We start from the raw sequence: 12,378 nt of genomic DNA on the forward strand, positions 1-12,378 counted from the left end.
CAGTATTATACTTAATTCCATCATATTTAAATCAATGTGTCTTCCTTTTCAGGTTTTAGAGATGCGGTTCACTGTATCCATGTTTAATTCTCCACAATGACAGCCTCTTCTTCACTGCATCCTGGCCATATGTCACTTATATTTGTTAGAACTCAACTAACATGCCCCTTCCGTTGGAAGCTTGCCATGATCCCTGTAGACGTTTTAAGTGCCCTCCTCCAGGACTCCTAAAACTCATTAATTTTAGTTATTATTGCATTTTGAAGATCCTTTGAAAACTGTGCATTTAGTTGACTATAACTGATTTCCTCTCCTCAACCAAAATAGAACTATTAGTAACACAGAGCATATTTATAAAGAACCAACTGGACCAAGTCTGCACTGTTTCTCAACTACCTATACCTGTCATATGCTTCACACACACACATTCTACTAATTTTACTCAAAGAGAAACCACTGGCTTATTGCAACATTCCAAATACTTAGCAATTCATATCAAAGAGTTTGGAAATTTCATACTGCTTTTTCTATCAGTTTTTCCTTATATAAATATGATATAATTTCCAATCCTGCACTAACTTCCGAAGACTAGCTTAATGCACAACCAACTATTATTCTGAAGTCCGTTCCAAAACAACATCATTTAATAAAACGCCATCTGCCCTCAGCACACCAAATGTTCTTTCATCTTCACACAATTCCTTAAAGGCCTTCTCCTCCATTAGATCTTGAATGGATAAAAAGGCTGCTTCTAGTTTTTGCCTTCTACAAAAAGAAAACTTAAGACTCTCTGGAGACATGGATGTTCTTGAATTAAAAATAACAATTGCTTAAATTTCTCCATTGATCATATTTACATGCCTAAACATAATAAGAAATATATTCTGTTAATGTACTCAGCCATCTACTGTCTTCTAATATACAATGAGTGTATTACTTACTGTATATAAATCCAATTTTTAAAAAATCAAATTCTGCCTGACCAGATTTGTGGTGGCACAGTGGATAGAGTGTTGGACTGGCACGTGGAACACCCAGGTTTGAAACCCCAAGGTCGGCGGCTTGAGCGTGGGCTCACCAGCTTGAGCATGGGATCATAGACATGACCCCATGGTTGCTAGCTTGAGCCTAAAGGTCGCTGGATTGAAGTACAAGATCACTGGCTCGAAGCCCAAGGTCGCTGGCTTGAGCCCAAGGTCGCTGGCTTGAGCCCAAGGTTGCTCATTTTGCTGTAGTCCCCCCAGTCAAGGCACATATGAGAAAGCAATCACTGAAAAACTAAGGAGTTGCAGCAAAGAATTATTACTTCTCTTCTCTCTCCCTTCCTGTCTGTCTGTCCCTATCTGTCCCTCTCTCTGATTCTGTCTCTGTCAAAAAAAAACAAAAAAAAATCAAATTCCTTAAGTTTCTTAGGGAAAATTATTTTAAAGGAAACAATTGACTCTGTGAAAACAGGTATTTAAATCTTCTAAAAGTTTATCAAAGCAAGATCTTGGTATTTCCTTAAACAAGTAATAATCTTCAATATTTTTTACTATTTCAAAGTTCTTTTAATTTTTATTTATTGATTTGAGAGAAAGATAAACATCAATTTGTTATTCTATTTATTTCTGCATTTGTTGGTTGATTTTTGTATGTGCCCTGACTGCGGATCGAACCTACAACCCTGGTGTGTCAGAAGGAGGCCCTAACCAACTAAAGTCCCCAGCCAGGGCAAATGTTTCAATGTTTAATGATTGCTTTTGACACACTTTCACATTAGAATTAGACATTTACCTAACATCTAATTAAATGCTTTAAAAACCCAAATTGATTATGCTACCGTCTAATCTGCTTCTTTATTTTTTCTATAAAATAAATTAAAAATTAACTGCCTTTTTATATATAATATAAGGACCTGAGCGAGAATGTTTATGTTCAATTAAAGTAACTATTACCTTAGTCATCCCTTTCTTCTCAAAACTAGCAAATTATTTGTCCTTCAAACTCTTTGCTAAATTTCTGTAATAGAGGTTCCCTCTCTTGAGAGTTGTAGTAAGGACGCATCATTTTCTGATATGTAGTTCTATGAACCTGCAAAAAATATCTACACTTTAGAGAGAACACATTCATGCTTCCTTTTTATTAGAGAAGTAACATCTAATTTAATGTTTTAAAGGAAATGGACATCAACTGTTCCATTTCTTTTTTTTTTTTTTTTTTTTCATTTTTCCGAAGCTGGAAACGGGGAGGCAGTCAGACAGACTCCCGCACGCGCCCTACCGGGATCCACCCAGCATACCCACTAGGGGGCGATGCTTTGCCCCTCTGTGGCATCCAGAGCCATTCTAGCACCTGAGGCAGAGGCCACAGAGCCATTCCCAGCGCCTGGGCTATCTTTGCTCGAATGGAGCCTCGCTGTGGGAGGGGAAGAGAGAGACAGAGAGGAAGGAGAAGGGGAGGGGTGGAGAAGCAGATGGGCGCTTCTCCTGTGTGCCCTGGCCGGGAACCGAACCCGGGACTCCTGCACGCCGGGCCGACGCTCTACCGCTGAGCCAACTGGCCAGAGCCAACTGTGCCATTTCTGATAACAATGTAACAATACCAATCAATCTGTAACAAAGTTATTAAATCCTAAAACATCAGAACCTGTAGATGAAATTTATATCAAGCCATGGTCAACATGTGAAATCTGCTTACTTCCAAATTTTAAACAAACCCAAGTCTGCCTCCAACTACAGAGAGGACCTGTAGTTGTTCTTCCTTCCTAAAAGAATCCATCAAATGTAAGCAGTTCTCTGAAAAACGTGGGAAGAAAAATGCCTCTGCAAATCATAGAGAGTTCTCCAAATCCCTTTTCAGATTAAAAAAAGAAGAAAGAAAGTCTAGAATGATCCTTGCCACCTCATCAGCAAACTCCCCTAGAAATAACAGTTAATATAAAACAGAGAAAACTTAAGCTGTATCGATAATCCTAAACCCAATTCTGTACTTAGGTAAATTTCTCTATTTATAAATGTACTTGCCTTTTGTATACTATACTTACTTAACAATACTGTGTCAGAATTCATCTAATACTTGCATCCAGTAATGTATTTCAGAAGTTAATGGTAAAAATCATGTTCAGCTCCTAGACATACTCTGCATATTAATATTTAGCCTTCCTTTACAGCCTGACTCAAGTTGTATCTCCTCCGTAGAAGCAGTATGATGTAATGATTACACATGGCTTCTCAGTAAGAAAGCCAGGTTTCACCTTTAAAATTAATTTGCTCTGTGCCTTGAGATAAATTAACTTTTCAATTCTTAATTTTCTCATTTGTCAAACAAAGATAATGCAAATAACTATTTTATTGGACTGGTGGATGCATTAAGTGAGGCAATGCATACAAAGCACCTGACAAGGAGTAATTTCTCAATTAATGGTAATAGCAATGACAATAACGATGATGAGGATGAAGAATCCACGGTCACCATGACCAACAGGAGTACGACATCCTTTGAATTCCCAGGATATCATCGGTATATAAAATTAAGCATCAGCATATCTTCATGCAATGTTACTTATATCTCATGTATACTGTTGAATCCCCAGATTATTTAAAAACTAGTAAGTTAAACATCTGATACCTCCTCATATACCAAAAGTACATATTTCAGACAGGTGTTACCAACACACATTCAAGGGCATGAATGTTACAGTAAAATACAGTAGAGACGATAGCCTATTGATCTTTATTCCCCAAACTGTATCTTAACTATAAGATTATAGTAAATGGCCTAACAATTTGTCATTCAGGTGTTCTTGCACGTTTATGTCTCTCTCTACAACAAAATCTTTTTGAAAGTAGTATGCATTCATGAGGCAAAGGTAAGCAATGGATGATATTCTACAAGTTACTTCTTCCCCGCAATAGTTAATAACGAACGATTGAGCAACAGATGCTTGGTTATGACTTCTCAAGTTTTTGACAAATAAAACATCAATCATTTCAGGATTCTCCACTTGAGAAAAGAAAAAGTCATATAACATGGGTATTTGCTAAGATTAATTATTGAGATCAGCTATTACGCAGTACTCATTTTAAAAAAAATCTATTTCCACAACATGACAATTTTATTGAAATTCACCATTTTTGTGATAAAAAGAACCATGTTTCAATCTATGAATATATTAAATCTTACATTGCTATAGCTTTAAAAAAATAAACTGGCATCATAATATATATAATGCCAATTATTTTTTTAAGGTGAGAGGAGGGCAGATAATGAGGCAGACTCCTGCATGTGCCCCAACTGGGAACCACCCAGCAACCCCATCTGGGGCCAATGCTCAAATCAACCGAGCTATCTTTAGCACCTGAGGCTGATGCATTCCAGCAGAGCTATTCTCAACACCTGGGATCACGCTTGAACCAATCGAGCCACTGGCTGCAGGAGAGAAAGAGGGAGAGAAAAGAGAGTAGGGGGGAGAAGCAGATAATCACTTTCCCTATATGCCCTGAGTGGGAATCAAACCCAGGATGTCCATACACGGGGCCAATGCTCTATCCATTGAGCCATCAGCCCGGGCCAGAATACAATGCCAATTAAAATACATTTCTTGAAAAGTCGGATTGTCCTCTGTCGCCTTCTGTCTTGTTTTCTTTGTGCCTCTCCCCACCCTCTTTCCCTCTCCCATTCCCCCCTCCCCAGAAAAGAAAGAAAAAGAAAAAAAAAAACAAACATTTCTTATAATATATATTCAGACAAAAAAGATAAAATCAGGTGTTCAATCAAATTAGCTGGTGACACTATACCCTTCTTTACAAGGGTTTCTAAAAACTACCTCTAAAACTTCCCTTCTACAGCTCCTGTGGGGAAAAAAAAGTATCAATCAAAACTGTATATGTAAACAGAAACTAGAAATAATGATCAGACCTCACTTTGTTCCCACTGTCAGTTACAGTGTCACAAAGTCTCTCTAAAATTAGGTAAATAAAGCAAAAAACAGGTGCCTATTATTCACATAAACTGGTCCTAGCTAGGCTTATTCCTACATAACTTGCTAACGAAATGTTAATGTACAGGGCCTACCATACATTCACAAGAAAATGGCAAAAAAATGAATTACGACACACAAATACATGGGGAGAAAATATTATACATCAATAAAACACAGACCAGGAAGAAGGAGGCAAGCTAATTGGGTACCACAATACCCAGGAACGACCCGGCAATGGTTTCCCAGTTCTTGAGCCCCATATATGCCGAATTGGGTACTGGAAAAGCCAGCAATCTGTAAACATCAATAGAACCAGACAAAATAAGTGAACAGAAGTCTGAAGAAAAGCCTGCTCTCTCTGGCCAAATAACTAGAAAAAAGGGCAACCTAGCAAAACAGAAAACATTTAACAACAAACATCCTTCTCCAGCTAAACAACACAGAAAAAAGCAAAACGAAAGGTGTTTCATGCTCACTTCTGTCGAGAAAGTTGTTAAATAGGGAGGAAGCCTAGGTTTCCAATCTCACCCAGCTGTAGAGAGGCATCCTTTGCCCCTCTGGATGGACTCAGAGAAGGCTGAATGGGGAACCGGGACTTGATTTCCAGCCACAGTAAGGAGGCCTCCTCCTGCAGTGTCAATGGAGTCCACGTGGAGATCCTGGTCTTCCACCCTTATGAACAGGAACAAGGGACCCTGTCCCTCTAAGCAAGGGGCAGGGGAATTCTCATTCCTGCTGAAACTTTCAGCATGCTCCTGCAAGAATGAGGCTTCCCACTCTTCTTGGAGTCCTGGCCAGAATGGTATCAATGGATACCTACTGAGAATCCTGGACTTTTCCCTCCACCTGGAAGTATCAAGGTGGTGTTCCTCTCCCTCTGCTGGCATGGTGTCAGAGGAGGCCTGCTGGAAGAGAATATTATTAAAAAGTGTGACGGGGTCACACTCTGATTTTGAATGAGACACTCTGACAGCATAGCATGTGTTTAGGCAGGAAGGGGAGGGATGGAGGATGGTGAGGGCAGGAAATAGAGAAGAGGCAAACCAATCATGTGTAGTGCTTGGAAGCCAAGGAAGAAGCCAAAACACTGGGAAAAAGCTCAACAGTGAAAAATGCAGCCAAGAGACCTGATGAGAGGCCAGAGAACTTTTACTGGATGTGCCAGTTAGGAGATGATTCTGTCACAAAGGCCCCTTGTTTAATGACAAGAACAGAGGCCATACTTAAGGGTTTTGAAGAAGTAAATTGAAAAGTGAGGCAGCTTAGTTTAGACTAATATTATTGAAAAGTTAGAGGAAAGGAGAGAGAGTAAATGTCAACAAAGACTATATTTATTGCTTTGGGCATGTGAAACAAGAATTCTTCTTAACATTTTTCAGATTGGATCCTATTTACAGGCTGCTTCAAGGAAAAAGTGGACAGGGAAGAAGTTGGAGATACAGAAGAAAGGATATAACTATAGAACAATCCCACTGGATGATGAATGTTAGGGTTAAGCAAATGGGTGAAGAAGTCCACCTTGAACAAAAGAAAAGAAGAAGAAGAAGAAGAAGAAGAAGAAGAAGAAGAAGAAGAAGAAGAAGAAGAAGAAGAAGAAGAAGAAGAAGGAAGAAGAAGAAGAAGAAGAAGAAGAAGAAGAAGAAGAAGAAGAAGAAGAAGAAGAAGAAGAAGGAAGAAGAAGAAGAAGAGGAGGAGGAGGAGGAAGAGGAGGAGGAGGAGAAGGAAGAAGGAAGAAGGAGGAGAAGGAGGAGAAGGAGGAGAAGGAGGAGGGGAAGGGGAAGGGGAAGGGGAAGAAGGGGAAGAAGGGGAAGAAGGGGAAGAAGGGGAAGAAGGGGAAGAAGAAGAAGAAGAAGAAGAAGAAGAAGAAGAAGAAGAAGAAGAAGAAGAAGAAGAAGAAGAAGAAGAAGAAGAAGGAGGAGGAGAAGGAGAAGGAGAAGAAAGGAAGAAGAAGAGAGGAAGAAGAAGAAGAAAGAAGAAGAGGAGGAGGAGGAGGAGGAGGAGGAGGAGGAGGAGGAGGAGGAGGAGGAGAAGGAAGAAGAAGAAGCATTTTATCTGCTGGGAATGAAAGAGTAAAAGGATTATAAAGTTTTTAGATGGGAGGCAGTTGCAGAAGAATATCAGAAAATATATATGCATTTCCCACAAGAAAACTGAGGATGAAATCAGCTGCAAAGAGGGAAGGACATACGGGTTTATGAAGAGACTTCAGGAGGTTTGGAGTTAATTCTAAAGACACAGGACCAGAGTTAATCAAGCTCAAGTGAAACACTGACAACCACTGACTAAGGGAACATGCTATTTTAAAATCCCTCATTGGAATCATTTCTCATAAGATAACTTATTTCATAGTTTGGTTTTATCAGTTCAAATTTCACTCAGCAGTAATTCAAAAGTAAGGCAGTGTTTATTTTCTTACAAAATCAAGCTTCAAGCTGAGGTCAAATCCACAATGCCTTTAAAATGTTAAGGAGAATCTTGAAACCATCATCTCACATGTATAATTTCTGCTTACGTTTTTGTTATATTTGAATTAAAAAATTTATTTATATTTGTATAAAATACTGCTTATATTGTCATAAGGAGCATTTTTTAACCTTAAAAGAACCATGCCTTGTAGATGTTACTTTTCCTGTTTTACAGGTGAAAAAACTGAAAATCAGAAAGGAAATTTCACAGCACAAGTTATCACTACTCTGATCCCATGGGTTTTGTTTGCTTAAGTAGAATTTCCTATTATATTGTAAATGTGTTTTAATAAACATCAAAGTTAAACCTTGAATTCAGTTTTTCTGCCAACTTTTACTTATTCTTTAAGAAACATAAATAAGATTACTCCAAATATACTGAGAGGAAGAAAAAGACATCACATTAATCAAAGGGAAGGATACATGGATACTATTTTTTATCAGAAGCTATTTTAGACATTATACAATACCTTTCCTTCACTTAAGAATTCACCATGCTTTATGAAAAATATTTTAAGGAACACAATCTAAATTAAAAACCGATCCTTACTGATATTCTAAACGTAGCAAAATCACTACAAATAAGTATTTGTAATAAATGTTAATTCCCGTTTCTCGTGTTTTTGAAAGCTCATCTGTATCTGCAGCATGGAGACCAATACTAGATGGACAGACAAGTTTTTACTGAAATTTTGAAAATTACACCAAGAGTTTTGTGAAAAATCATTTGAACCATTGGGATATTTGGCAATATTTGACTTTGTCATATGATGAGTTGATCGAAAGAATGATGAATCTACCAATATTTGTAAAGAATTCAAGTTAGGAAGTCCTGTCAACCAGATGACCCAAAACACTCTCAACTGGATAAGAATGTATTAATCCTCTTTAAGTTACGGAAACACCATAATTGAACCAATAAATTGGAACAGACTTACATCCATCAGCAGACAGGCATACTTGACTGCAAACAAGAATATTTCTACTTATATGCATTTTTAGCCCCAAGCCTTCCTGATAGCTCAACAGTCTTAAGAACATAAATCTGTCACTAGTGCCCCCAAAAAATATATGCCTCAAATCACATTACAATGCATTAATGTATTATTAATCATTAAACTGGGAAGAAATAAAAATTGTTTCAAAAAAGTTCAACCATTGATTTTGTTGTTCTGAATACACAAACACTATTCCTTTACATCAGCAGTAGTCCCAGTCTTAATTAGAATTACAAGAAAACATATAGATCATCTAGCCCAACTTTTTAATTTGGGAGACACAGAAACTGGGCCCAAGAAAATGAAGCTTACCAAGATTCAGTTTAGGCAAAAGTAGAATTAAAATCCAGGTATCTGGATTCACAGTTTGGTGCACTTCCCAGAAGTAGAAGAGAGATATAAATAACTTCATCTAATTTCATCTGGCAAACAAATTCAGAGGCTGAGTGGAACTTTAAGGATCATGCTGAGTTTTCTGGGGGTTTTTTCATATTCAAAAACATCTTCCATAACAAATGAGTAATAAAACAATATTCTAATCACAAAAAAATAATTATTTTAATCAAACATATTATAAGTACTCTTCAAACCATATTATTCAAGACCTCTAATAGTCAAAAACACAAAATGTCTGGGTTCTTCCATTAGCTATCAGAATTGTTCATACTTAAAGCAGAGTAGAAACAAGTGAAATAAAATAAATCACAACAAAAATGACAAAGTAACTAAAAACCTAGCACTTTAAACCCCATGGCCGCCTACTCTAAACTAAGCAGTCAATGTTGAGCACTAATTTGCATCTATCACCAATCAAAACAGTAAAATAAATCATTGTGAAAGCTCATTGGTTTATATCAGTGCCCATATAGATATTAGCTTCTGGAAAAATCATTCTGAAGAACTGAATCATCTGGATCATTTTTATTACTCACTCAGTCTTGAGACTGTCTGCACAGTACTGACTGAAATGTACTCCAGTGTGCACCTTCCTTCCAAATGAATATCTATGTCAGGTTTATTTATAGCCAATGCCTTCAATCAGTGCATTTCCAGGTATGAGAAATAAAATCATCTCAACAATACTCTTCTATAGAGATCTGAACCAAAACCTGGAAATCTTGGCAAACAGCCTCTGAAAATATAATGAAAGCTCTCTAGTGTAAAGTGTACATTAAGATTTATTAAAGATTCCAAAGCATACCCACCTTAGACTTTTTAGTAAGCCCATGTAAAGAGCCTCAGGTACAATAAGAGAATTCATTTAAACCTTATATATCTTTTTGCATATTTTTTTATAAACTTCAAGATTATTACAATCAGCTATCTCATTCCCTTTTTCTCGTTATGATTTCTTTGAAATTTGGACATCTCTCTTTGTTTCTTACTTAGATGCTTTTTTCTCTATTTAGCAGCTTTTCCTCCTAAGGTTTTACAAAAGCAGGACACACTTCCCCCTACTGGGAAAAAATTAAATTACAAGGATCATCTGAGCATGTTCCTAAGAATCAAGAAATCAAGTTCCTGGGAAAGATAAAATGTTAAGGAACGAGGTGCATAGACTCTTCTGTTTTGCCAGCCACAGAATACTTTGTACTCTATTAAGAGTTTCTCACATGAATATCTTTATCTGGAAGTTTTCAAAAGTTCACTAACTCTCATTAGGGAAAGATTAATTAATCACTGAACCCGCTGTCCCGAAGAGGACACCAATGAGCAAGTCAGAAAAAATGATCAGCTTGTAATTGTTGGGGTTTTTTTCTTCTTTTTAAAAACACTACCAACTAAATTAAGACACTTCTGAAAAATATGCTAAACAATTTTAAAGGCTTAATTGCATTTTAAATTATTCTGAATAATCCTAAGCATTTAATAACTCATTAATTTTTAATATTCATTATGTTATCTCTGTTTTTTTAATTTTTTATTGTTTACATTTCAACTTTAATTTCTATTTTTTAAATTCAATAACTTAGAAAGTAGTAAGCATAATTGCATTTTATCTTCCCAAAGCGTCTATAAAACCAACTTGTTCTTTGAAACAGTTTAGTTGTTTCACAAGTTCAATATTTTGATTACAAATCTTTTCTTAATTGTTTAGTTTGGAAATGGAAAAAAAATAACCTTACACTTTATTGTTATTATAAATAATAATCCGTCAATAAAATATTTAAATAAACCTAATGCCTATTTGAATCACACATGAAGGATCAGAATTTTCCTTCCACGTACAACTAAGTCTAAAAAAGAAAACATTTCTTTTAATGCTGAAGGGCTAAAAAAGATAAGTTGTCACTTTTAGTTTTGTTAGAGGTAAGTCCATAACAACCTCAGCTACAAAACTGCATTGTAGTCAATTTGATGATGAAGCAATTCATTACTAACAAAGCACTCATCAGAAAAGGAAAAAAAAATGAAGTTGTTTCTAAAAAGGCATGTGTAGATTACTACAGATAGAGTAGTATCCACAGTACAGATATAGTAGCATCTTTAGCAACCAGAAGACATTCTTTCGAGATAAATGAAGTAATTTGGTTAATATTTCAGTTGTAAAGTTTGTGTGTTGTGTGTGTGTAAACAACCTTTCAAAGCCACGCAAAAGACAACACATATATGTTCCCCTAGGAATGAAATCACCTTTAGCATTACAGGTACGCAAAAGAAAATGCACACTTGGTAAAACAGTTGATCAATGGTGGAGTGTTCCTAGGGACCAGTAACTGGCAGAATAACCCAATCACCACACTTCAAATAAATTGATAAGTACTTTAGCCTTTGCCAAATTCACATTCATAGAAAAACATGCATAGCTTAATCTAGGTTAATTGTAAGACTTTCCATTGGAAATACTGTGATTATACTAAGGGGTATCAACATCACTTCCCAAATGCAGTTAAAAAAAAAAAAAAAAAAAGCTGATGTGTAGGAAGAAGCTCTTAGACCACTACATGAATCACTATTTACTTCAAACTGATTCCCCATCCCTCTGCGAAGTGAAAATATTCCTGTAAACCGCGTTACACTTTATGATTTCTCCATCCATGATCCTAACAGGTCACAGCACCACTGCCATCAGATCTCCGAATCTCTTCATCTTTCTCAAATTAAGACGTAGAGGAGAAGGAGCACTGATTGCCGCCCGCCCGAAGAACAGGCTTGTCCGCCCGAGCTCCGGAGCGAGCATCTTCAGGGGGACAGTTTCTGCGAAGGAAGACCGGCGTCCCTCCCCAACTTCACTCTCCTAGCCGAGCCGCGGGTGAGCTGGGCGGCCGGCGGTGTGTGCCCATCTGCGGGGACAAGTCCTACCTTCCGCCAAAAGGCGCGATGCATGCACAAAAGATGGGTCCAGGCTATCCTTCTCTGCCATCAGCTCAGGCAAATATTTCTCCTCTTCCATAGCGCGGACTTCGGACAGTCCACGGGCGAAGCGCAAGGTTCGCTCGCTCCGACGCAGGGTCGCGGGGCAGCGCCGGGCTCCCGCGCTGCTCCGCCTCCGCCGCGGCGAGGGGATCTCCGCGCGTCCTCACTGGCCCATGCACCGAGCACCTGCGACTCCCGCCGTCGGGCTGCGCGGCCCAGCACCCACACCTGCCCGTCCCTTCCGTCGTCCCTCGCTCGCGCGGAGCCCCCGCTCACACAAGCAGCCTTAACTGGAGAGGCGGGAACGAGACGCGTCCCACCTCTGCCTACCATTCATTGGTTGTGGTGCCATGAGAGGCGGGGCCCTCACGAAGGCTGCGGGCTCTCATTGGGCCGCGCCTCACGTCGGATCGCCTGACTGGCAGGAGACAGCTGCAGAGGGGAGGGGAGCGCAGAAGGTGCAAAAGCTTTCTTCTCGCAGCTCAAGCCTTCCCTGGTTATTAGGCATGCCCAGTTGTGTGGAGCCCTAGGTCCTCAGCTGAGGTGAGGAGCGGAGAGAGAGCGGGAAAAGCACCGGTTAAACAGAGAAGCTCAG

At 38.5% G+C, this 12,378-nt stretch overlaps 1 protein-coding gene across 2 annotated transcripts in view; it reads right to left on the reverse strand.

The window, feature by feature from the left end:
* The window catches only part of KHDRBS2 (KH RNA binding domain containing, signal transduction associated 2), a 610,850-nt gene extending 598,834 nt beyond the window's left edge, over positions 1 to 12,016 (reverse strand). For both annotated transcript variants that reach the window (XM_066252986.1, XM_066252985.1), the window contains exon 1: positions 11,730 to 12,016. In XM_066252986.1, the coding sequence (XP_066109083.1) occupies positions 11,730 to 11,820 (91 nt within the window). In that variant the 5' untranslated portion in view covers positions 11,821 to 12,016. The remainder of the gene's footprint in view (positions 1 to 11,729) is intronic.
* Positions 12,017 to 12,378: the final 362 nt, after the last annotated feature.

This window comes from Saccopteryx bilineata, chromosome 1 (genome assembly GCF_036850765.1).
Source record: "Saccopteryx bilineata isolate mSacBil1 chromosome 1, mSacBil1_pri_phased_curated, whole genome shotgun sequence".
Taxonomy (NCBI): domain Eukaryota; kingdom Metazoa; phylum Chordata; class Mammalia; order Chiroptera; family Emballonuridae; genus Saccopteryx; species Saccopteryx bilineata.